Raw genomic sequence first — 26069 nt, forward strand, 5'->3', positions numbered from 1 at the left:
TTGTTCTTTGCACTGTATCTCAAGCTAAATCAGATTGAATGGAGCACATCCAGGAACAATATTTTAGTAATTATTTTTGTCATAGATTCCAAATTGTATTTAGGTCTGGACTTTGACTAGACCATTCTGAGATATGAATATGCTTTGACCCGAATCGATCCTCTGGCTGTATGTCGGTAGGATCATTGTCCTGCTGAAAGATGACGCCCGCCTTGTTATAAAGACTTTTGCAGCCTCTAACATGTTTTCTTCAAGGATTTCCCTTTTTTTTAGCTCCATCCATCCATCCTCCCTTCAACTGTAACCCTGTCCATCTGAAGAATAGCATCCCTAGAGCATGACACCACCACCACCATGTGTCACTATGGGGATGCAAAACAATAGTGTTTTACCAAATATAATGTGTTGCATGTGGGCCAAAAATATACATTTTTGACCATTCCCTATGTAACTTGGGCGTTTATGTGGTATTGGCAAGAAAAAAGCCTGAGCCAACAGAAATGCATGTTGGGGACATGACTAGCTGATTTTAAGTACAAAAAAACTCTTTTTTTCTTTTCTTTACATATAAAAGTGGTTGTCCATACACATGCATGTATACATGGCCATACAACGTTCAAATCTTAATCTAAATGAGAATCTGTGGCAGGACCTGAAAATTTATTGGTACAGATGCTTTTCACCCAGCCTGACAAACCTTAAGCCACAGGTGTCAAACTCACGGCCCGCAGGCCAAACCCGGCCCATCAAGGCAATTTATCTGGCCCTTAAGAGCCAAAAAGGCATATCATGTCATAAAGCAGTAGCATATATCCTTTTAAAGTGGCTAAAACTGTGCCTCCTGTAGCAATTTTTTTTAATTGTGTAGTAACAGCATCCTGCCACTAGATGTCAGTTTTCCCACAACACATTAAAACAACCCAGAAATGTCCAAAAAGAGAAAAAGTGATGCAGAATGATGAGTTTGAAGTGTAACTCACCACAATATCAACTTTTTTTCATATAAACCTGTATAAACTGGGCCTAATGGTGCTACTTTTATGTTACTGTGCTTTTTCTTTATACTTCTATGTGCACTGGAATGAAATTATGAAATCAAAAGTATCATCTATACAGGATAAACATGGCAGTGCAGGAGGACACACATACGTAGCTGCTGCTATCACATCTGTTTTGTAGGAATCCATGATTTTATCTTTGAAAAAAGAACAGCAAGACGCGCCTTGACTAGCTTACCTTCTTCTGGTTCCGCATGACGGTGCCGCTTACGTTTGAATTTGATACCGTGATTGGCTAAAACCAGCATTTGGTAAGTGGGCACCAGGTGTCATTTCGTCCAATCAGCTCGGAGAGTTCTGTTGAAGGTCCCGCCTTTCCCCAAGCGCATTTGATTGGAGCAGACCCAGATTGATAATGTGCAGAGCGTAGAGGACTACACATTATCAATCTGGCTGGCCAGGTTACCTAATATACAGAGGCTATTAGTCCTTGGTGCAGCAGTGCATGGTTCGATTCCTGATCTTGGGACTTTTTCTGCATGTCTCCCCCATTTCTCTCTGCCCATTTCCTGTCCGAATACTGAAAATAAAGCCACTATTACCACCCAAAACCTTTCAAAAAAGGTGGTTTGACAAACTATTGCCTCAGTGGGGTTAAATAGCACAAATGGCAAACGTTCAATCAAAAATGGCAAGAAGTATATCAATACTTTATAGAGTAAGACACCTGCTTGATTATAGAGCACGACATATCCTCTACAGTTCATTAGTTCTTCTATACATTAGTTATCGCATAGAGGTTTGGGGTAATACGTACAAAAGTAATCTAGATTCACTTATCAAACTTCAGAAAAAAGCCTTACGAATCATTCATAATGTTGGATTCAGAGATCATACTAATGCACTTTTCTTAAAATCTCACATAATGAAAATCGAAGACTTAATCAAATTTAAAACTCTTGCTGTAGTGTACAAAGCAAGCCGTGATCTGCTTCCTGGCAATATACAAAAAATGTTCAGAAGTAGAGAAGAGAATTTGAGAGGAGAATTTGTGTTGAGAAGATTAAAAGTCTTAAAAGTCTGGGGCTCAGCCAATCAGACTGCCTATGTCACATGACATGAATATTGTAATTGGGGGTAGGTTCTTATAAATTCTCAGAACTTCTACCTAGTCCTTTTGAGCACTACTAAAATGTCTTAACATTTCAATGTAAATCTTACTTGTATTTTTGCTCAAAGAAACTGAAAAAAAAATACATTTGGATAAATGCCACACTTTTCAGATTTTTTGTCATAAAATGGAAAAAAATAGTAGTAAAACCATGTAAGTTGTTTTTTTCTTCCATTTCAAAACTGAACATGACTTTGTGTCGTTCCGTCAGGTAAATCCCCGTATAAAGTACCTTGAAGCTAGTGGTTGTAATGGTGTGAATATCTCTGCCAGGTGCTTTGTAATCAGTCTGTAGCTTGTTGAGGATTAACTGTGACTTCCCGCTGGTCAATTCATGACAGCGTGGTTTATTGTAAAGGAGTTTTTCCTTAAATTAGAAGCTGATACTTTGTGGTGTTAATATATTCTAAAAATTACTTCACATTCAAATTTCTTAAAAAAAAAAGAAAGTAAAAAAAGCTTTCATGATGACCTCCTGCAGCCTTTTAATGATATTTCCCCTCATATGGCTTTTGTTTCCCTTCGTTGTGTAACTAATTAGCGGTGGTGTGTGGAGGCTTTTATTTGCAAGCATTGAGAGCGTGGTGACAGTGTAAGAGGAAGAGGAGGAGGAGGAGGAGGAGGAGGAGGCCTTAAAACCTGCTAATCCCGCTGTCCTCAATCTCTGTCTGAGAGTCCCTGAGGAGGCGACAGGACGGACGCGCTCAGCTCCTCTCCTGCCAAAATCATTGTCAGCCAGTGAAGAAGCGTTAATCAGATTAAAGCTGTAAACTTTTTTTTTTCTGCGCTCGCGGCAAAGACAGCGTCGCCGTTCAGTTTTGGATTCATTTTGTCCGAGTTAATCCTATTTTCCTGGAGGATTTGAAGCAGCGGCGATGAGCGCCGAGGAAAACTCAGACCCTGACTCCAACAAGCTGGAGTGTGTGATACAGGTGAGGCTCCTGGTTTCACTCCTCAGTGCTTTCATAATGTGCTGACGGCCGCGTTGCGACGAACCAAGCTGCTCGTCTTGCGCGTTTGTGCCGCGGCCATCTCGTCGTCGTCGCATTTAACTTGTTTGTTTCTCATCTGACTCTGTGTGTTTTGTGTACCAGCGTCTGGAGGAGAGCGTCCTGTCTGAGGAGAAGAGGCTGACCGTCCGGGGCCCATCACCTGATGCCCCCCCTACGTGTCTGCCTGCGAGAGTGCGAGAGATAGTTACAAAGAACCTCAACGACAGCAGTGAGTTTTCTCTCCCTCCTCATCCTAAACAATCGTATTGTTTTTGTTGTTCCCCCCCCCCCCCCTCTCTGATGGCGTCCTTTTTGTCCTCCTTGAGCAGCAGGTGGCATGTCCTCGGTCATGTCCCTTCAGGAGGAGAACCGGGTGCTGCAGGGCGAGCTGGCCAGGCTGGAGGACCTGCTGGCCCACAGCCGAGCCGACCGGGACGAGCTCGCCATCAAGTACGGGGCCATCAGCGAGAGGGTGAGGGCCAACGAACCAGCTCTGACTGAAACAGGGAGGATGTGTTGGGATGAGGCTGAAAAAAAGCCAAATCCTCCAGGTGTTCGATCTAAACAGAGATTTAGAGGAATGCTCCTCCATGGCCCCGTTTTATGTCTTCTCGGCGTGTCTTTGTCTCAGATTTGTGGGTCTCCCAGGTGATGGGGGGCTGGAATGAAGTGGAGTGGCATGTTGCCATGGCGTCTGTCGCCCCGGGTAACCGTAAACACGGGCTTCACAGTAGGGGAGGGATGTGGTGATGGGTGTGGGGGGGCTTCATGACTGGTTTTGGGTTGAACATTAGCAGAAATAATCAAATAAACCTGAGCTCAGAGGCAAGTCTGCCCACCTTTTTTAAAAAAGTGTTAAGAAACATCCTTTCAATTCAGCATGTAAACAGAGTGCCAGCAAAAAAAACACACGCTCAATTAATTTTTGATTTATCATGATGCACTTTAACTCATTTCTCCAGTTATGAAACAATGACAAAACATTTAGCTGCAATAATAATAATAATAATAATAATAATAATAATAACAAAAAAAAAACAGCCAGCTGCACAAGTCTGCTTTTACTGTTGATACACAATCAAAATTGGGTAGATAAATACATGCACCCCCAGTAATGTTTGGTTATGTGTCCCATAACAAGTTGCAAAAAAGAAACAAACAAACAAAAAAAAATAACCTTTATCATAAATGATACAGGTCAGTTAAACTGTCTGGTTTCCCGGCTTTTGATGTTTCTTTGTGATCATTGGTCCAAGTTTCAACCGTCTGCCTGTTAGCTCTGTTATTTCCATCGAAGATCAATAACTTAGACGTAGTCGTCTTCCATCCATTTTGTATTAAAATGACCCACAGGATGATGCTACCGCCACCGTGCTGGGAACAATGTTCTTAGACCTGAGCTCCTCCAAGCCTGCTGCTTACAGCGAGGCCAAATTAATTTCATCTCAACTCGCTATAAGACCTTTCTTTCTCCAGAAGACATCTGTGGGCTTGAAGGTGGAGCAGTTCTTCTTTGTTGATCGTTACGCTTCCGGTTTCTAAAAGGCTTGAGCCAGGGTGGCCAAATGTCTTTGATCTGAAGGTGGCGGTTTGGGTTGAAACCTTTACAAAAAGGTTGGGGGTCTGCAACTTGCTAAACACCATATAAGCAGATGTATTTGAGCCTCTGTATAATTTAGACCCAAAAGCCTAAAGTGCATATTACATTAATGCCAATGGAGAGTGCATGTAAAAACCTGTATTATAAGTGAAATGTATTTATTTCTAATAGGCTGATTAATTGGTTATGGCTGTAGACAGCTGTTTTTTTTTTTTTTTTTTCATTGTGGACTGCAGAAGCTCATTCTGCTTGTGTGTGGCTGAAACCTGATGTTCCTAAGAAGTAGGATATATAGATATATAAAGAAGTATAATGAGTACAGAGTAGAGCTTTAAAATAAATCCTACGATCAAACAGGATTGTGTCCCACATCAGAGTCAGATGTTCAAAGTGACGTGCATCTGAGCAGGTTCCTGTTTTTAAGCAGCTCAGTCCGGGAATCATTTCAACATAGGAATCAAGAGAAAACAGTAAATAAACATCAGCAGAAGAATCTACAAAAGAAAAAGAATTGATAAAACAGTTTAATTAAACACAAGAGTTACTAGAAATATAATAATCCAATATGAATATAAAACAAACAGAAAATGACACAAAACTGAACCCCAAACCTGACTAAACTAAACCAGAGCGTCCACTGGTGAAGACCCGATTGGGCCCACGGATTCTGTGTTGCACTTTTGGATGTACGAGTGAAATAACCCGAATAAATACCTCGGTTCAGCTCTTTGTCGTCGCACAAGGGGAAATTTGGTGCACAGCAGCAGTCAAAGACAGTGTGCACTGCAAAAACGGATAAAAAATAAGTAAAATGTTCTTAAAGTTAGTGTATTTGATTTGAGCAGGTAAATAGGATTATCTGCCAATGGAATGAGTATTTTGACCCCTAAAATAAGACAAAATAGGAACAACTCATCTCCATCGTCTTATTTCAAGTGCAGGATGTCTAATTAAGTGCAAAAATCCTATTCCATTGGTAAATCATCTTATTTATCTGCTCAAGTCAAGGACAAATACACTCATTTTAAGAACATTTTACTTATTTTTAGTTCAGTTTTTGCAATGTGGTCTTCTGGCTTTTTTTTGTCTGAAGAAGCGATCTTAATCGACACGTCCTGTGTCAGGTCTTTGTTGGATGTCCTAAATGAACAACTTTCACATACCGATCTTCGTCTTTTAATTTGTCTTACTATTTTGTTCTCCACTTGGTCAAAAGTTAGTGACAGCGCAGCCAAACCAACGACACACCTGCCAAAAGTTTCAAACAAATGGAAAAGCAGCCAAAGTCCTAAAATACGTGTAAGACCTTCACAAAGTCTGGTGAATCCACAAAAAGTAGAACATCTGCCTCATATTTTAGACCACACCTTTTTTAAAGGAACATCCGTTTTTATTCTGCTGTCTCTCACCCTCAGCTGGAGCAGGCGCTGCGCTTCGAAACGGGCGATGGGGACCGCGATTCGCCCGAGTCCCGCAGCCTCGCTCAGCAGAACGTGGACCTGCGGCGCCGGCTGGACGAGGAGCAGGCGGCGTACAAGCGTAAACTCACCGCCTACCAGGAAGGGCAGCAGAGGCAGGCCCAGCTCGTGCAGAAGCTGCAGGCGAAGGTAGGGCCGGTCCAGCTGAGCGGTACTGACAGGGATTCACGCTGCTGACCGCTCTCTTTCTCCTTCAGGTGCTTCAGTACAAGAAGAAATGTGGCGATCTGGAGCAGATGCTTCAGGAGAAGTCGTCTGAGCTGGAGAAGCACAGTGTGTGTGTAGGTGGCCTTTACTTCTTTACTTCTGCGCCATGAAGCTGTTTTCTGTGCACAGAGCTGGTTTCTAGCAAAAAAATTGTTAATTTCAGAGCAACAGCGGAGCCTCAAACGGTCGGCATCACGACGAAGCGAGCAGCAACCTGGAGGACGCTTTGATCCGGCTAGAAGAAGAACAGCAGAGGTGACGCACCACCACCACGCGAGCATGAATATCCATTTACATCCAGATTTAAATGTGCAAAGGCAAGGCAAAAATGAATGGTTTCTGGGTTAAAACGGGTACAGTTTTCAGTCGCAGCTTTTTAAAAGCACTGGTTTTGGTTTTCATAAGCGTTCATACTGGACTTTTAAAAATGTTTTAGTCAAATTACAACTAAGAATGTTGAGGTATTTTATTGGGGCGTTGTGTAACAGACCAACATAAAGTAGTCCAGAAGTGGTAGATGGAAGCAAAGGAATGATCGCTGCTGTTTTTCTGAAGGCCTCAGGGGTTTGTTGGAGAACATTGTTGAAGAAACACAGGAGATACGTGAGGGAGAGACTTTAGGGATGGGTTAGGTTTTAAAACAACATACCAAGCACTGAACTACTCACAGAGCACCGTTCAATCGCTCATCTGAAAATACAGCGAGTACGGCACAGCTGCAACGCTACCCAGACGTGACCGCCCACTGAAACTGAAGGTCGGGCATGGAGAGCATTAATCAGAGGAGCCAGTAGGCCCGTGGTAACTCTGGAGGAACTGCAGCGCTCAGGTGGGACAATCTGTTGACAAGGCAGCTGGTTGTGAATCCACAAATGTTTCTGGGAGATAGGCAAGTAAGAAAACCCGTTGTTGGGGAAAACAGGTTGTCACAAGGGACATAGGGGCAGCAAACATGTTGAATAAGATGCTTTGGTCACATGAGACCAAAATGTAACTTTCTGGCCCACATGCAAAATGAACTGTGTAACGCAAAGCTAACCTTAACACAGTGACATCGTGGTGGCAGCGTCATGCTTTTCTGCAACAATGGCACAGAAGCTGGTCGCAGTAGATGGGGGGGTGATCACTGCAAAAACGGATCTAAAAACAAATAAAATGTTCTTAAAGTTAGTCTATTCATCCTTGATTTGAGCCAGTAAATAAGATTATCTGCCAATGGAATGAGTATTTTTGCCCCTAAAATAAGATAATTAGACATCCTGCACTTGAAATAAGATGATGGAGATGAATGGTTCCTATTTTAAGTGGAAAAATCTTATTCTATTGGCAAATCATCTTATTTACCTGCTCAAATCAAGGACAAATACACTCATTTTAAGAACATTTTACTTATTTTTAGTTCTGTTTTTGCAGTGATGGGTGGAGCTGAGAACAAGGCAACAGCTGGTAGAGATGCTGTTGAAGGCTACTTGACCTTCCTGCAGGAAAATAACACTAACATTACAGCTTGGGGGCCATAAAGGGGATTAAATGAATGCATATATTGATGCATCGGTATAGTCCAGATGTAAATCCTTTGATACATGTAAAACCAGATGTTCTCAGATGCTGTCCATCTAATATGTTTGAGCTGTTTCATAAAGAACAGTGGGTTGACATTTCATGAATCTTCTATTGTCACTTCATGTTATCGTGGTGACATTTTATTTGAGAGAGACAGTGGCTCAGGATGCACACAGACAATATATACAGGTAGAGATAATAGACATTGGCTTTTTCATCTTTGTCTTTATGGAGATTAAGTCAGTCAGCTGGCTCGATGCACTGGCCAGCCTCACTTCCTGAGAAGCCCAAGTGTGCAAAATAGTCTTTAGGGTCTGCTAAGACTTATACCGACTTCTGAAAGTCAGTCCTTTTTAAGCAATGTGATTTACTGTGTTGCATGAATTAATCAGTCAAAGATTCTTTGATGATACATTCATGCCTATGGTAAATTCTGTACAATGTTCTTAATTAAATTTCATTTATATAGCGCCAATTCATGAAACATGTCACCTCAAGGCACTTTCCAAAGACAAATTCAATCAGATTATACAGATTGGTCAAAAAAATGTCCTAAATAAGGGAACCCAGTTGATTGCATCAAACATTCCTGATAAGTTAGTGTTAAGCGGTGTTTATTGTGATGTGCAACAGACTCAGTCCTCTCAGCAGGGGGCGATAGCCCTCACAGCTTTTACCAAGAAGCTGTTTTTAAGTCTGTCACTTTTGGATTTGCTGTTCCTGAAACGTTTGCCTGATGGAAGCGGGGCAAACGGTGCGTTTCAGCCTGTAGGTGTGCAGTGGAGACGCACCTCAGAAGGCTTGCAGGGGTTTCTACACATTGTTAAATCAGGGGGCTGGAGACATGTGGATAATGCGTTTTTCAGAGGTTTTTTTTAGGTAAAAAGGTTGAAATCTAAGTATTATTTTGCTTCCACCTCACATATCGGAGTTTGTGCTGATCTGTCGCAACAGAAATTGCTTAACCAATAAAATGCATCAGAGTTGGTGGTTGTAGCCTGACAAAATCCATCCATTCATCCATTTTCTTACTCGCATTATCCCAGCCTGACAAAATGTAAAAAAAACAACTAAAAAAAACAACTTCTAGAGCTACTAAATAAGGGCTAATAATATTCTAGCAATATTTTGACTTTGACATCATTCTTCAGAATGCTCCTGCAGGATTTGTGGTTTTATTGCTCACCATTTTATGTTTTTGTTTTTGAAATTCTCCGATCACTCTTCCACATCAGCGGGCATGTCAGATGTAGTTGATGTTTTCTTTATGTTTTGTCATATAAGGCTGGATGCAGCAGGGAGTTTTTGTAAACCATTAGCTCTGATTGGGACAGCAGGGAGATATTTTAATATGAGGAAATGAGCCTTTAACCTCTACTACAGCTTTGAAAGATAATTTTCTACACTTTTTTCACCTAAATGTATCATTTTTGCACTTGACCAAACAAGACAGCGGTGATGACCCTGTTGGCGTGTTGTTGTTTGTGACGTTGCCGATGGTCGCGGCGTGTTCAGGAGCAGCAGCCTGTCCGCGGTGAACGCGATGCTGAGGGAGCAGCTGGAGCAGGCGGGCTTGGCCAACGAGGCCCTCAGCCAGGACATCCGCAGGCTCACCGTGGACTGGACCAAAGCCCGGGAGGAGCTGGAGCAGAAGGAGTCGGACTGGAGGAGAGAAGAGGAGGTGGGAGCGAGGGAATGGGCTTTTAGAGGGTTTTAAACAAACGCGCTTCACTAGTTGATGCCTTCTGCTCCCGTCTGCCTGTAAGTCTTTCCACAGCTACTTCAGCAGCGAGCACGGCCGGCTGCTGAAGCTGTGGAGGCAGGTGGTCGGCTTCAGGAGGCACGTCTGCGAGATGAAGAGCGCCACTGAAAGGTTCAAATAGAAATCTCAAACTCCTCGTATGCTCCAGAGAACGTGTCCTCGCTCGCTCCTCACCACGTGGCCGTCTCTCTCTCTCTGGCTCTCTAATCGTAGGGACCTGTCCGTCATGCGCTCTGAGCTGGCCCGGATGTCCCACTGCGCTCAGGTGTCCTGCTGCGGCCTGTCCAGCTCCGTGGACGGTCGGCTGGCGGGGGAAAAGGCTCTGAGGGTCCAGCTGGAGCAGCAGCTGAGGGAGCGGGTGGCGGAGGCGATGAACCTTCAGAGCAGAGCCGATGCGGAGAAAAGTGAGCTCAACGTCAGGTCAGTGTGTGCTGGGATGGGATTATAATGCAAAAACTAAACTAAAAATAAGTAAAATTTTCATAAAATTAGTGTATTTGTCTTTGATTTGAGCAGGTAAATAAGATGACCTGCCAATGGAAAAAGATTTGTTTTACTTTAAACAGGAACAATTCATCTCCATCATTTTATTTCAAGTGCAGGATATTCAATTGTCTTATTTTAGGAGTAAAAATACTCATTCCATTGGCAGATTATCTTATTTAACTGCTCAAATCTAGGACAAAAACACACCTTTTTAAGAACATTTTACTTATTTTTATATCCGTTTTTGCTGTGTATAATGACAAACGTAGCTCTACACTGCAAAAATAGACCTAAAATTAAGACATTATTTCTTGAAATGAAACTATTTTTTCCTTGATTTGAGCAGGTAAATAGGACTATTTGCCAATGGAATAAGATTTTTGCACTTAAAATAGGAACAATTCATCTCCGTCATCTTATTTCAAGCGCAGGATATCTAATTATCTTATTTTAGTGGTAAAAATACTCATTCCATTGGCAAATAATCTTATTTACCTGCTCAAATCAAGGGCAAATCAAGAAAATTTTACTTATTTTTAGTTCCCTTTTTGCAGTGTAATTAGGTGTATACACTGCAAAAATGGAACTAAAAATAAGTCAAATTTACTTGAAATAAGGGCATTTGTGCTTGATTTCAGCACATAAATAAGATGATCTGCCAATGGAATGAGTATTTTGATCCCTAAAATAAGATAATTGGATATAATGCACTCTAAATAAGACGATGGAGACGAGTTGTTCCTATTTTAAGTGTACAAATCTCATTCCATTGGCAGATCATCTTATTTATGAGCTCAAATCAAGGACAAATGCCCTAATTTCAAGAAGATTTGACTTATTTTTAGTTCCGTTTTTCCAGTGTATTGGTCATATTTACATTACTGTATTGTTTTTTTTTTAATTATTTGTATCATTTTAATTAGAGTTTTTGTCGCCTTCTGTTTTAAGTCTTGTATTCGTGAAGCAATTTGTGACTCTTAGCCGTGAAATGCGTTTTTCAAACAACTAAAACCAAGTCAGCGTCTCCTCCTCGGTGTCCTGTAACCCCCCTTCGGTGCTTCTAAAATCCATTTTCAAACAAAAACCTCTTTTTGTTTGAACCGTCAGGTTGTCTGATGTGGTGCGAGAATGTGAGCGACTTAAGGGCCAAATTCTGGAGCGGGACGGGGAAATCTCCGTCCTGACAAAGAGACTGGAGGTGAGCGAAAGCTGCCACGGAGGCTGCCGCAAAAAAACCCCGTAAAGGCCAGATTTGTGTTGGCCTTTAACACGTCTGCATCTGCTGTTGGTGTTTTCCCTCCAGGAGCAGAGCGGCAGCGATGAGGCCGACACGCAGCAGGTTAGAGCTCGCTCTCAGACGCTGCTGGACACGCTGCGGGACATCGCTCAGGTATGAAACGCGTTCGGCCGGCTGGTTTCTCGTCCTGCTTTGCGCCTCATGGTTGCCCGGTTTTGCAGACGGTGCTGTCAGACGGCGAGTCGTCATCAGAAGCCGATCAGGACAGCTCTGCAGCTCCGCTCCTGGCGCTGATCCGTGACTCCTCTCCACGGCGTTCCTCCTCTCCGCTGAAGCTGGCCGCTCCTCCTCAGGCCTCCTCCTCCCTGTCTCCTCTGCCTGACGCGGCTCTTGCTGCTCTCCGCTCAGCAGTCACCAACAAAACGCTGCAGCTGCAGGTGACATGTTTCTGTTTAATAATCCACAGTGAAGAACTGAAACCTAGCAAAAGATAAAAGGGTTCAAATTACACTTTATGCTTTATTGCACGCTCTTAAACGCTGCAGCACAAATATAAGGATTTTGAGAAGGGCAGCAAAGAAATAGAACCATAAATATGATATCATCATTAGATAACATCTGAGCAAAATAAAAGGTTATTTTTCATCATTTAAACCTCCATTAATAGATCTAATCTATTCTCCTACTGAAAGGAAGGTTGAGAAGTTTTATTATTTATAACTTTTCCCCAGAGGAAATCAAAATTGTAAATCTGTGTCCTGAGTGACGATACATATTTGGGATCAGAAAAGGAAAAAAAAAAAAACCTGAAATAGGACCTTTGAGTCCTGGGCTGCTTCACTGGTTTCTCTCCAGAACTGCTTTAGCAGATACACCATTAAAAGAGTAGCCTTGATTTCTGAAGAGCTTTAAATATTTTGCTCCTGTTTCACCACCGTGATCGATCTGTTTTGGTTAAGCTCTAATAGTTCTAACTTTGCACTTTGCACTGGATACTGGGTGGAGATCCTGTGGGAGAACCAGAACAAGGAGGAAGCTGTTTATCCCTTCTTAGAAGCTGTTTCCCTTCCCTTCTAAGGCAGGAGTAAAAATGGATGGATGCACTGCTTGCAGGGATGGATGGATGAATGTATGTACGGATGGATGGATGTAAGGACGAATGGATGGATGGATGCATAGACTGCATGTAAAGATGGATGGATGGATGGACATGGATGGATAGACTGCATGGATGGATGGATGGATGGATGGATGGACATGGATGGATAGACTGCATAGATGGATGGATAGACTGCATGGATGGATGGATGGATGGACGTAAGGATGGATGTAGGGATGGATGGATGGATGGACGGATGGATGGATGGATGTAAGGACGAATGGATGGATGGATGCATAGACTGCATGTAAAGATGGATGGATGGATGCATGCATGCATGCATAGACTGCATGTAAAGATGGATGGATGGATTGATGGATAGACTGCATGCAAGGATGGATGGATGGATGGATAGACTGCATGCAAGGATGGATGGATGGATAGACTGCATGCAAGGATGGATGGATGGATGCATAGACTGCATGTAAAGATGGATGGATGGATTGATGGATAGACTGCATGCAAGGATGGATGGATGGATGCATGCATGCATGCATGCATGCATAGACTGCATGTAAAGATGGATGGATGGATGGATGGATAGACTGCATGCAAGGATGGATGGATGGATGGATAGACTGCATGCAAGGATGGATGGATGGATGGATAGACTGCATGCAAGGATGGATGGATGGATAGACTGCATGCAAGGATGGATGGATGGATGCATAGACTGCATGTAAAGATGGATGGATGGATGAATGCATAGACTGCATGTAAAGATGGATGGATGGATGGATGGATGGATGGACGGATGTATGAATGGATGCATGGATGGATGGACGATGCACTGTGTGAATGTCACGGGAGTCTAAGGGCCCAACAACAATGCATTGAACCTCCAGTTTTATTTAAACTTAATTAATAATAAACATTTGACCTCGGTAAATAACAAAACCTCATTGGGTTGAATCCGTTTAATGCATTTTCTGTTTTTTTTTGTCACTAATTCCTACAGATACCGTCATCACTCTGCTCTGTCATGTTTCCAGGACGTGCGAAGCCGTCTGCTCTCTGCCCAGTCCTCTGTGCAGCAGCTCAGAAAGCAGCTTTCCGAATCCGACTTGGCCCGGCGAGACTTTGAGCAGCGACACCAGGTGCTGCAGCGCGAAAGGGACGCAGCTCAGCGAGAGAGGGAGACCAGCCAGAAGGAGAGGGACCGCCTGAAGCACGAGAGGGACATGCTGGCAAGGTCAGTATTCCCTCTTCGCCCCTCGTCGTGGCGTCCTGTGGAGGTTTTTCCGACACCAACTCCATGACTCCCACCTGCAGTGAGAAGGCGAAGCTGGAAAAGAGCTTCCTGGCTTTGGAGAGCAGCAGCCAGGTGGTGCAGATGGAGCAGGAGAAGCTGCAGCTGGCTGTGGTGGCAGCTCAGCGGGAACGAGACCACGAGAGGGAGGAGAAGGAGGCTGCAGTTCAGGAGAGAGACCGGGCCAAAGCTGAGACTCAGAGGATGTAAGCAGGATAATTAACCGTGATTAAATGAACCTGAATGTTGACTAATCCTCCGTTTCACAGCAGCCAACGCAGAGTGCAGAAGACGAGACGCAGAAATGGGCTTTTTTGCACATTTACAGACCTTTTGTTGCCTCTTTTGGTAGTGAAAGAAACAACGTTATGAGCTAAACGCACACGTTTGGCCACACTCAAAGTGACTCTGATGTAAAAAACAAACAACACTTGAGCTTTAAAACAAAAAGTAACACTGTGGACGTGCCTGGGCTCCAAACAGGCAGAAGCAGTGGGACCTGAGCGAGAATCGCGCCTCGGCGCAGCGCGGGGAGCTGTCTGCTGTGAGGGAGACCCACCAGCAGGGGGAGGTTGAGCGGCAGCTTCTGGAGCGAGAGAAGGAGCAGCTGTCTGAAGCGCTGACTCGGGTGAGGAAGGGGGGGATGCAGTGTGTTCTTCGTTCTTTTCTGTGTCTTCTGTTTGCGGCATCTGAGCGGTCCGTTTCCCCCGCAGGCCGAGAGCGGCAACACGGAGCTGTCTCTGCAGCTCAGCAAGCTGCAGTCTGAGAGCGCGGCTCTGAGGGACTCCCTGGCCAAGATGGGCGGCATGAATGAGGGCCTGGCCCAGGACAAAGTGGACCTCAACAACTACATCCTCCAGGTGAAGGGACCGCAGAGACATTCAGGAAATGCATCACGCCTAAGAGGATCTTTGTAGAAAATGCACAAAGGGAGACTTTGCGTGATTGTTTATACCCTGTTTATTACTGTTTTCTATTTTGTTACACTATGACAATTTTAAAATAATTTTACCTACGCCTCCTGAACGCACCACCGCTAACTGTGAAACATGGTGACGGCAGCATCATACTGTGTGGAGGCTTTTCTTCAGAAGACGAGTGGAACTAAATATAGGTTTACGTCAATGAATTTGAATATAATCGAAAAGTTGATTAATTTCAGTAAGGAAGAAATTAATTTTTTGATGATATTGGAATCTACGGAGAGGTGCCTGTGCCGGGCGATCCTGAAAAATAACCGTCCTGCAGGAGGATTACCCAAAACCTACACGCAAAGCTGCAATGGGCCGGTACAGATCAAAGGGTTTTCATGTGTTAAAATGGTCTAGTCAAAGCCCAGACCTGAGTCCGGGTTGAAAACCTGGGCCAGGATTTGGAGATGAATGTTCGCAGATAAGATCCATTCAATCTCTTTAGATGTGCAACGCTGGCAGAGACATGTGCCACAATGCCTGTTGCTGGAACAGCAGCTGAAGGTAATTTTTAAAATGACTGAGAGGTGCTGAATGGAAATATCAAGCCACACTTTCCAGAATTATTTCTGAGAAAAGAAAACTGCAGAATTTTAGATAACGCTAAAAAAAGCGTAGAATATCAATACAGTAAAAGATGGTTTATGGTTATAATGTCACCAAATGTTTAGAGTGTTTGAAATGTTGGCCAACAAAACATGGTTTCATGATCTTTGTCTCGTTCTTGTTGTTTGGCCCTAAGCTGGAGGAGGAGAAGGCCCTCCTGCTGGCTCAGAAGCGCGAGGCGGAGCAGGAGAAGCTGACCATCCGGGACGAGCTGGTCCGCCTGGAGCAGGACCGGCTGGAGCAGGAGTCCGGCCGCATCTCGCTGCACCGGGCGCTGCAGGACGCCGAGCAGAGCCGGGCGGGGATGGAGACGGAGCTGCAGAGTCTCAGAGCCGAGAGGCTCAGGCTGCAGGAGAAAGTGGCCCAGGTACAGAGCGGACGGTCCCTCACTGCAAAAACAGATCTAAAAATAAGTAAAATGTTCTTATAGTTAGTGTATTTGTCCTTGATTTGAGCAGTTAAATAAGATTATCTGCCAATGGAATGAGTATTTTGACCCCTAAAATAACATAATTAGACATCCTGCACTTGAAATAAGATGACGGAGATGGATTGTTCCTATTTCAAGTGCTAAAATCTTATTCCATTGGCAAATCTTCTTATGTATCTGTTCAAATCAAGGACAAATACACTAATTTTTAAGAACATTTTACTTATTTTTAGTTCCCTTTTTGCAGTGCTCAGCGATCGCGTCTCTTTTACTTAACGTGTCAAACAAGGATTCCCACAGCATGGAAAAGTCATTTTATCAGCAGATTTCCCAGATCTGGATAAGCATGGATAAGATTATGGAAAAGTACTTTTGTCGGCTCCATATTTCAGGTCCTGAATGTCACTCAAATGTAGAAATGCCTGCCATGGATTCATGGTGACTTTTAGGGTTTATTATTTTAAAACTCACATAGACTGAGAAGTCTGGAACTTCATGATCAAACTTCTCCAGGACAAACATGTGGACCGCGTTGCCAGGTTTTCACCTCGCTGTTTTGTTGACAGCTTTGTGCCGAGGTGGCCTCGCTGGGCTCGGAGCTCAGCCTGGCTCAGGGGGAGGGCCAGAAGAACGAGGCGGCGTTGGAGGAGGCCGGCCGCGGTCGGGCGGAGCTGGCCAGGGACAAAGCAGCTCTGGTGGTCCAGCTGACGGCGTCCGAAAGAGAGAACGCGGTGCTGTCAGAGGAGCTGGCTGCTTTCAGGTCAGTATTAACCGGTGATCATGTAAAAACGAAACACGCCCTGATGTGATTTTTAAGAAGGAAAGTCACAGGTGCTGCTATGAAATTCACCGATTTACATCTAACGATGCTGCCAGGCCCTTCAGGACCTTCTGTCCACACCCGCTCTATTGTTTAAGGTTTCCTCCCTGTGGACCAACAGGTCTGAGCGGGAGTCCCTGGAAACGAGTCTGTTTGAGGTGCAGCAGCAGCTGGCGCAGGTCGAGTCCCGCAGAGATCAGCTGGAGACGGAGATGCAGACCCTGAGAGTCCGCTGCGAGACGGCTGCAGGTGAGCCCACCAGGACAGCGTGCAGAGACGGAAAGCCAGCGCAACGGAGCGTGTACGTGTCTGAAGTAGGAGGATTTAGGTTCTGTGAGAATGAAACAGTTTCCCCTTTAATGGCACTTCTAGCTGAGTTGAAGCGAGCGCGCTCGGATGGCGAGAACGCCCTGGCCCAGGCGGAGAGAGAGAAGCAGACTCTGACTCAGACGCTCAGCGCCGCACAGCTGGACGCTCAGCAGGCCTTACGCAAGGCCGTCTCAGAACATCAGGAGGAGGTGGAGAGACTGGTCTCGGAGAAGGTCAGGGTCCTGGATCATCGTCTCCTCGTGCGATCTTGGTTTGGTCACTTTGTCTGTCAGAGGGGTCGTCAGTGTCCGTTCTGCTCTGCGTTGCAGGAAGTTGTGCGTCACAGCCTGCAGACGGAGCACGAAGCTGCTCTGAGGCGCTTCAGGCAGGAGATGGACGACGAGCAGCACAGAGCCAAGAGAGACCGAGAGGAGCTGCAGGAGGAGCTGAGGAGCGTGCAGCACGACCGAGACCAGAGTTTGCTGCAGGCGGAGACTGAGAAGCAGCAGGTGTGATCCGGGTGTCGCAACCAGCAGGTCTCCTGTTGGTGAGGCTCACGTTTCTGACGTGTAAAGCGTATCTCGTTGGTCTTAGTGGACTGTTAAACGCTTTGGTTTCCAGGCTCTTTCTGTGAAGGAGGCGGAGAAGGCGGCGCTGTCTGACAGAGTGTCCAGTCTGCAGGCTGAGCTGTCCGCTGCGTGTCTGGAGGCCGAGCGCATGGCCAGAGAAGCAGCTCACAGCAGAGAGCAGGAGCAGGTGAAACGTCCTGGCTTAAGCGATCTTTAGTCGCAGCGTTTGAATATCAAAGCACAGATAAAAATGTATGTTTGCTCTGTTTTTATTAATTTTCAGATCAGGGTTGGAGCTCTGACCGCTGAGATGCTGGAGCTTCGCTCTCAGCTGGACGAGGCGGCGTCGGCTCATCTAAGGGAAGTCCACGGCCTGCAAGAACTCTGCGCTGATCTGCGCTCGCGGGCCGACGCGGCTCTCAAAGAGGTACAGGATGCACCGCAGGAGAAGAAGAAGTTTTAGAGTGCCGGTCATGCAGAAACTATTTAACTTTTCAAGTCTTTATTCCTTCAAAGATATGAAAACAAAATATTTAAGTATTGTGATTCACAATTTATCTTTTTCATTCATTTTGGTCATTTGGGTATTTTGAATTTGCTGCCTTGATTTAGATTTCATTGTTGCAGCAGCAACATTTAGCAAAGTCAAGGACCATTAATTCATACCGTATAGCATCGTTAATATACTGAGTAACTCAAGGAAATAGGAAAAAAGACTGAAACAGAGACAAAACAACGGCAGACACGTATAAAAAGCATGACATTATAATTACATATAAAGAAATAAATCATATCATGACAAAATTTAAGATGACTTCTAAAGCAGTTGTTGGCTTTTATGTTTAATGTGACCTATTGCAAATAAATGGGAGGCAAAATGGCAAAAAAAAAACAAAACATGATACTGACACTTCTGTGTTTTTTACAGCGGGATTTATATTTATTTTTCTTTTGCAATAATGCCAGTTTTGATTCAGACAGAAGAAATTATTTTATCTATTCAAATTTAAACAGCAGATTTCTGTTTTCCCATTTGTTCCTCTTGCAAGTTGCAACCAGGCAGCAATGTCGGGTTTGGAAACCAGCAATCCCTCATGCCAGTTTCTCCCTCGTAATCTACAGCCATTTTAAAGATTTAGCTTTCTGAAGGTTTTATGACCATTCTTAAGGATATGTGAGACAACGGGCCTTCATTTACACATTTGTAATCACTCCAAGCTACTGCTTTCCAACATTTGTGTCACAGATTCCAGTTTTTCACACCTGTGTGTGTTTAGTTTAAGTATTGACTGACTGTTATTTTTAAAAAAGAGATTCAAATACATTTCTAAAAAGCAGCCCCCTGAGAAACCTACAACAATGGACAGGTGACTGGTTTTTATGACGGCACAATCAAGGACTCTGGTCATCGTTTCTCCCCTCCTCCAGCTGGAGAAGTGCCGAGCTTCGCTCTCAGCCGCCGAGGAGAGCAGGGATCAGGTGAGGCGGGACTTGCTGGAGGTCGAACGTCGCCTAAGCCAAACCCAGGAGGTGTCGGAGAACTGCAGGAGAGAGGCGACGGAGCTGCGCCGCAGCCTCAGCGACGTCACCAAGGAGAGGGAAGCTCTTGGCCAGTCCAACACTCAGCTGAGAGGAGCGCTGCGGAGCGCAGAGACGGAGAGGATCAGGTGAGAAAGCAGAGAGAGAGAGAGGTATGTTCACAGAGATGCTCTTTATCCCTTAAATTGTGTGTGTGTGTTAGTGTGAAACGGCAGTGTGAGGAGAAGGAGCAGAGGCTGGCCGTGCTGGAGGAGAACCTGTCGTCCTCTCAGAAGGAAGTGACGGAGCTGCGCGGCTGTCTGAGGGAGGTGGAAAGGTCCCGCCTGGAGGCGCGGCGGGAGCTGCAGGAGCTCCGCAGACAGGTCAGACTCAGTTCTGCATCGCACAGATTTTGGTTCGACAGGCTCCGTTTGCAGGATGTCCTGTAAATCACGGTTTCAGTGATGTTTTTTTTTTCTGTTTGTTTTGTTTTTTGCTCCAGCTAAAAGTTCTGGATGCAGAGAAGGAGCAAAAAGGGAGGGAGGTGGCAGAGCTGCAGACCCGTCTGGTTCTGGAGGAGCAAAGAGACGAGGAGAGAGGGAAGGAGGTCTTCTCCCTCAAACAGAAGCTCGCTGAAGCTGAAACCAGCAGAGAGTCAATCAAGAAGGAGGTGAGGGTGGTGTGTTTTACTACTTTTTAAGCTTTCTGTCTGCAGAGTGTAGAGTTCATTTCAATTTTATTTATATAGCACCAATTCATGAAACATGTCATCTTAAGGCACTTTACAAAGTCAAATTCAATCAGATTTTACAGATTGATCAAAAATGTCCTATATAAAGAAACCCAGTTGATTGCTTCAAAGTCCCGACAAGCAGCATTCACTCCGGGAGGAGGGTATCACTGCAAAAATGGATCTAAAAATAAGTCAAATTTTCTTAAAGTTAGTGTATTTATCCTTGATTTGAGTAGGTAAAATGGATTATCTGCCAATGGAATGAGTATTTTGACCCCTAAAATAAGATAATTAGACATCCTGCACTTGAAATGAGAAGATGGAGATGAATTGTTTTAAGTGCAAAAATCTTATTCCATTGGCAAATAGTCTTATTTGCCTGCTCAAAACAAGGACAAATACACTCATTTTAAGAATATTTTACTTATTTCTAGTTCTGTTTTTGCAGTGAGCCACAGGGAGAGTCGTCTGCATTGTCCATGGCTTTGCAGCAATCCCTCATACTGAGCAAGCATGAAGCGACAGTGGAAAGAAAAACTCCCCTTTAACGGGAAGTTAAACCTCCAGCAGAACCAGGCTCAGTATGAACGGTCATCTGCCTCGACCGACTGGGGGTTACAGAAGACAGAACAGAGACACAACAAGACAGACAAAAAGCACAGAAGCACACATTGATCCAGTAATCTGTTCTCCATTAGATGATAATAATGTTAATGTGTGATCCGGTGCCAGCTGTCCCTGACTCAGAGGCGTCTGATGGAGTCCGAGTCGGGCTGGCGCAGCTGTGAGCGGGAACTGACGGCTCAGCTGCAGGAGGCCCGCGGCTGCGAGAAGAAGCTCCAGGACGAAGCCAAGAACCTGTCGCTGCGCGCCCAGGCCGCCAACGATGCCGCCGCTCAGTCCGGCCTGCAGCTGAGCGAGGCGCAGGGCCGGCTGGCCGCCACCGAGGCAGAGCTGACCCGCGCCGAGGCCGCTCGCAGGGACCTGGAGTTTCGCCTGAGCAGCCTCCAGTCGGCGCTGACGCGGACGCTGGGCATCGGGGCGAGCGGCAGGGGATGCAGGGGGCGGAGCCCGGGAGGCAGCTCCCCGTCGCCCGGCAGCATGTCGCGCCACCACAGCATCTCGCCGCTGCGCTCCTCGCTGTCGCCACCTAAAGGTCCTCCTGTTTTATGAGTAGATTTGTTTTAATAAGCGTTCAGCACCGCCAGGCGAAATCACAACAACACTCATGATGTGTTAGTTAAGCAATACGCGATTCTGAGCCCCTGCTCTGTGCACGCTAATACTTAATAAATGTTGTAAGAACTGCAGTATATAATACAAAAATACAGAACAAGCCACACATATTTTGGTTATCTAACAGAAAATGTCATCTGGAATGAGACGTTTTTGTGTTCCTTGAGGTTTAGCTTGGAGAACGCTTTGCATGCGGATAGGCGAAGCTTTCAGAAAAGCTGCACTACTTATTGGAAAATGTTATTTTGAAAAGCATTTATTTATGCACCATTATTCATTTTTATATAACTTACTGCTTGTCTAATGACTTCATCTAAAGGCGGTTAAACGTTCAGCACAAGTCCAATGCAGCTCAATGATCCACTCCTTCCGCACACGATCACCCCAGTATCAATAATTAGTAAGGTCTCGTTGTAAATCTGCTTAGATGTCCAGTGTAGAAGTATGTTGAGAATTTTATCGCTGGTATTTATTTATTTAGAATATTTAGATTTATTTATTTATTTAGCTGTGGCGTCTCTGCATGTGGGGCCAGGCCCCACCAGATGTCGCTGTGGAGCTCTATGTTCACAATAATCAGACATAAAATGACCGATTTCCCCTACCAATAAAATTCTTTAGACTTTAGACAGCTTTATTTTTCATTTTGTATGCACAAAGTGCGTACAGAATGAAATTTCGTTTTCATACAGCTTGAAAAATCACAGTAAATTCCACTAATTTTCAGGATAAAGATGCAGCAGCGATTTATGTAAACAATTTAAATGTAAACAATGTAAAAAAAAATGTAACAATGTAAAAAATGCAGGGGAAATGGACAGTGTGCTATTCACGGTGTGCTATTCTGTTAGAAACATTTGTATCTATATATCTAAGTCTGCCAGAAAACTGACAAGATCAGTAGGCTAAATCCTCTTGAGGCGCCTTGATATTGGGGCCGGTCACTGAGCTATATAATACACTGGAGTGTTGATTTTGCCGAAAAACTGAAGTCACTGGCCGCCATCTTGCTACTCCCTACTCTCATATAATCCCATAGGATTTGCTTGCAATAACAAGCAGTTTTCTGGCTGTGTGAAAACGTTTTGCAGGTAATTCTACAGTCAGTGGATGTACTAACACTATTAACTACTAGGAAATTAGGTGCTGAAATATTTTACATGTTATTCATATTAAATATATGTATATGTATATATAAGTATGTGTGTGTATATATATATATATATATATGTATACACACATGTAAATATGTTTTTGTATATTGTTATTTATATATTTATAAATGTTAAACATATATATTTAAATGAATAAAATGCAAAATATTTAAGCACATGACTTTCTCAGTACTTGATATTTTTAGAACATAACATAAAACTATATGGCATTTGACATTTTAAAAGTCTTAAGCCCCCCCTGATCATGAGAAAATCCTCGTTATTCGATGCTGTAGCGCACATATTCCCTAGTTACTGGGGGGAAATAGGGAGTACTAATATGGCGGCTGGTGGCTTCAAAGCGACTAGTTCAAACAGACGGTGATTAGCACTCCAGTGTATTGTATAGCTCAGTGGGGCCGGTCCACCAACGTTTGTTTAAATAAAGAACATCTTAAATGCCCAACATGCTCTCAGTAGACAACCGTGGGGCACAAATCCTATGGCCTCAAGCTCGGATCGTCCAATCAGAAATCTGGAAATTCACACGTTACGCTTACGTTCTGCCAGCAAATCTGCGACCATCTGGTGTTGGTTGTCCTCGCTGGCTCATTGATGGATCCATGTGAATATTTTCTGTTCACTAAATTAACAATATGAGGGAGCCTTATTTGTAATTTTAGGTGTAAATATTTTATTACATCTAGCTTATATAAAATGGCATTTCTAGTGTGTTGGTTTATGCTAATTTATCTGTTTATTTCAAATTGATCAAAGTCAGGTTGAATGCATCACAGAAAAATTCATTGCTGCTAATAGGTGTTGAGTTTTTGTGCCCCACGTACGTTATCATGCCAGAGAAACCACTGAACAAGAGTCTTCCTCGGGGCAGTCGGCAAGGATGTTAACAATAAAAAAAAATGCAGCTATAGATGTTTTCAGCTCAAGGTGAAGTTAACTGTGGATCTGATTCAAGCAGAATTTCGAGGGAGCACACCAGACAACACTCTAGGTTCGGGGGCCGTTTCTCCCGAGAGAGGCGACACGCCGCTGCCTCAGTCCGAGCTGGACCCCGACTCGCTGAGGAGCGGCCTCAGGGACTTCCTCCAGGAGCTGCGAGATGCGCAGAGAGAAAGGGTGACAGACCTGCACAGCACAGCGACGGCAAAAACTCTGCAATGATTGTTTTTGGTCTCTTGTTTTTAATCTCCTTGCTGCTGATTGTGCAGGACGATGCTCGCTGCCAGCTGGGGGTCCTGCAGCGGGAGCTGGAGGAGCTGAAGGGGGAACGCGGCTCTGCCCAGAGTCGCTTCTCTCTGCTGCAGAACACCTTGCAGGAGATGCACGAAGGTTTGAACACAAATCGAATGAAATACAAACCGCCTTGCAAAAGTTTTCATACCCCTTGACCTTTTCCACATTTTGTCACATTACAGCCACAGCCTTTAATGTCATTTACTGGGTTTTCATTTGATGGACCAACACAACGTAGCGCAGATGTTGTGAAGTTGAAGGAAAACTCTGCAGAATGAATTTTTTTTTTTAAAAAGTTGACATTCATTAATGTGTAGTCAATACTTTATACAAGTACTTTATACAATAACTGAGTCAATACTTTCACAATAACTTTCTCTGCAGTGAGGGCAATAAGTGTTTTGGAGTACGCCTCTACCAGCTTTGCTCATCCAGACATCGAGGTCATCCATCCTCAATATTTTACTGAAATGAAGAAAGTAATCTGAAACATAAAACTAGTCTTCCATGTTTGCCTTTTTTAGAAGTGAGGCGTGCGATGTCCTCCACTGTCATGGGGATTGTCTTCTTTTTTTGTGAGCTAGAAAACAAATTTTAGTCTTGTATCATTAACAAGAACTAGATATGGCTCATGCTTTCTTCATACATATCAATTTTCTAGTCTTGCTTCGGGTTTTGCTTTAAACCTTAGCGCTGACCTTGTCTGCTTTGCTCCTTCTTGGTAATTATGGTGCTTTTTTTCTTCTCTAATGTTCTCCGATAAACCTCTGAGTCCTTCACAGAACTGCTGGAGGTTAAATTAAAGTGATGTTTTGAAGGGCAATTTGATTACAGCCTCCCAGTCCATTTACAGCATAACAAGAGACGTGGTGACACTATAATTACTGGATGTCTGTAAAGTTGATGTGCAGGTAAAAGTTAAAAACAAGCTTGCATCTTCGTGGTGAGCAAAATGCACATTTAGAAAAACGTATAGCAGTAAAAGCAACAGACACAATATAGGAGCTGCCGCAGAAATACAGTATTTAGTTTAGGGTATGTTTCAATAGTCTTATCACAGATTAAATATAAGATCTAGAATAGCAATTTGCTTTTGTCAGAGACATAAGATGATGGAAACCCGAGAATAAAAGTCCTTATTTTTGGCTGATGTTCAGCGTTCCTGCCGACCTGCCTTTGCCATTGCAGGACGAATCCCTCTGACACAAATCATTTTGAACATGTTTTAATTGTATGGTTGAGACTGTTCTCGGTTGGTTGTGATGGATTGAATTTTGAGGAATCAGATTAAAATTTCAGATTCTTGCTTGTTTGAAAAGTATATATTGTCTTGTCTTCATTCAGACCTATTGTTTTTAGGTGACAAAATATAAAAAAATGTAAGGTCTATGAACACTTTTACACATTTTATGTGGAAATAAAGTACTGTTTACACTAATGGTTAAAACTAAAGTCTTTATATGATCACCTATCGTTTTTATATGACTATGCCATAAAGTGAAAGTATTTCCTAATTCTGTCCGTCACGGCGATGTCTCGTTGCGTTTAGTGAAGCGTGGGCTGGATGAGCGTCTGACCACCAGTCAGATTCTGCTGCAGCAGCAGGAGGAGGCGGTGAGGAGAGGAGACAGAGAGAGGAGAGCTCTCTCGGACCGGGCGAAGGAGCTGGAACGCTCGCTGCAGGTCTCAGAGACGGAGAAAAGGCACACCCAGGTACACACGCTTCTGTTCCCGGACTTTATGCAGTCACGCTCACAGCGGGCGACGGTCGACGTGCCGCCGCCATACGGCACCGGTGGAGTCATATTTATAGAAGTGGGCTGTCGGGGATTGTAATAACAACAGATGTCACCCTCTCCTGGTGACATATATTGGCTCTGCATAGGTTGGTTTATAATGCCAACAATGACTCCCTCCTGCACCACAGGAGGAGCAGACAGAATGCACTCATGGATCACATAAACAAAGCAAACATTCAGCCGGGTAAGAACACAAAGGCGACATGACCACTGTGCGCTCCCCTCCTGCAGGAACAGCTGAACAAGCAGCGGGCCGCTGAGGTGCGTCTGGAGGCGGAGAGGAAGCGCCTGCGGGAGGCGCTAGAAGCAGCCGAAGCCCGGGCCACCAGGGTGGAGCTGGCGAGGCGCAGCCTGGAAGGGGAGCTGCAGAGGCTCAAACTGAGCCTGGGAGACCGTGAGGCCGAGAGCCAGGTGGCCCAGCAGCGCCACGACGCTCTGACCAAGCAGGTCTGCTCCACAGACCCCCAAACAGCCAGAAACAGCTTTACTAGTCTAGTGCTGTGCAAAAGCTTTAAACCATCCTGAATTTCTGTGTGCTTTCCTTCCAAGGAGAGACTCTTTCTTCTAATATTTCAAAGTGTTCTCCAATTTTTCTCTTTTTTTTTTCTCGTTGGACTTTGACTGCTTTTTACTCATTTTCTGTAAAGTTTTGTAAGCCGAAAATCCTTCTTTTGTCCTCCACTTTTGTGCATTTCCCTTATTTTATGACATATGGAACAATACCTAGATTATGTCAATTAAGGCATTAAAAAGGAGGAAACGGCAGCC

General features: G+C 44.3%; 1 protein-coding gene across 1 annotated transcript in view; it reads left to right on the forward strand.

Annotated features, from left to right (window-relative positions):
- Window positions 1-2647: 2647 nt before the first annotated feature.
- The window catches only part of LOC105927160 (rootletin), a 29972-nt gene continuing 6550 nt past the window's right edge, over window positions 2648-26069 (forward strand). Inside the window, exons 1-31 of the mRNA XM_012863798.3 lie at window positions 2648-3101; window positions 3264-3390; window positions 3491-3633; window positions 6177-6368; window positions 6437-6520; window positions 6610-6701; window positions 9525-9690; window positions 9776-9882; window positions 9985-10191; window positions 11365-11455; window positions 11561-11647; window positions 11716-11931; window positions 13646-13845; window positions 13926-14108; window positions 14386-14530; window positions 14616-14762; window positions 15616-15846; window positions 16476-16669; window positions 16851-16978; window positions 17102-17271; window positions 17368-17547; window positions 17660-17794; window positions 17891-18034; window positions 19036-19274; window positions 19349-19508; window positions 19628-19795; window positions 20591-21014; window positions 23228-23385; window positions 23478-23598; window positions 25052-25215; window positions 25533-25748. Coding sequence (XP_012719252.2) covers window positions 3045-3101; window positions 3264-3390; window positions 3491-3633; window positions 6177-6368; window positions 6437-6520; window positions 6610-6701; window positions 9525-9690; window positions 9776-9882; window positions 9985-10191; window positions 11365-11455; window positions 11561-11647; window positions 11716-11931; window positions 13646-13845; window positions 13926-14108; window positions 14386-14530; window positions 14616-14762; window positions 15616-15846; window positions 16476-16669; window positions 16851-16978; window positions 17102-17271; window positions 17368-17547; window positions 17660-17794; window positions 17891-18034; window positions 19036-19274; window positions 19349-19508; window positions 19628-19795; window positions 20591-21014; window positions 23228-23385; window positions 23478-23598; window positions 25052-25215; window positions 25533-25748 — 5076 coding nt within the window. The 5' untranslated portion in view covers window positions 2648-3044. The remainder of the gene's footprint in view (window positions 3102-3263; window positions 3391-3490; window positions 3634-6176; window positions 6369-6436; window positions 6521-6609; window positions 6702-9524; window positions 9691-9775; window positions 9883-9984; window positions 10192-11364; window positions 11456-11560; window positions 11648-11715; window positions 11932-13645; window positions 13846-13925; window positions 14109-14385; window positions 14531-14615; window positions 14763-15615; window positions 15847-16475; window positions 16670-16850; window positions 16979-17101; window positions 17272-17367; window positions 17548-17659; window positions 17795-17890; window positions 18035-19035; window positions 19275-19348; window positions 19509-19627; window positions 19796-20590; window positions 21015-23227; window positions 23386-23477; window positions 23599-25051; window positions 25216-25532; window positions 25749-26069) is intronic.

This window comes from Fundulus heteroclitus, chromosome 20 (assembly GCF_011125445.2).
Source record: "Fundulus heteroclitus isolate FHET01 chromosome 20, MU-UCD_Fhet_4.1, whole genome shotgun sequence".
NCBI lineage: Eukaryota > Metazoa > Chordata > Actinopteri > Cyprinodontiformes > Fundulidae > Fundulus > Fundulus heteroclitus.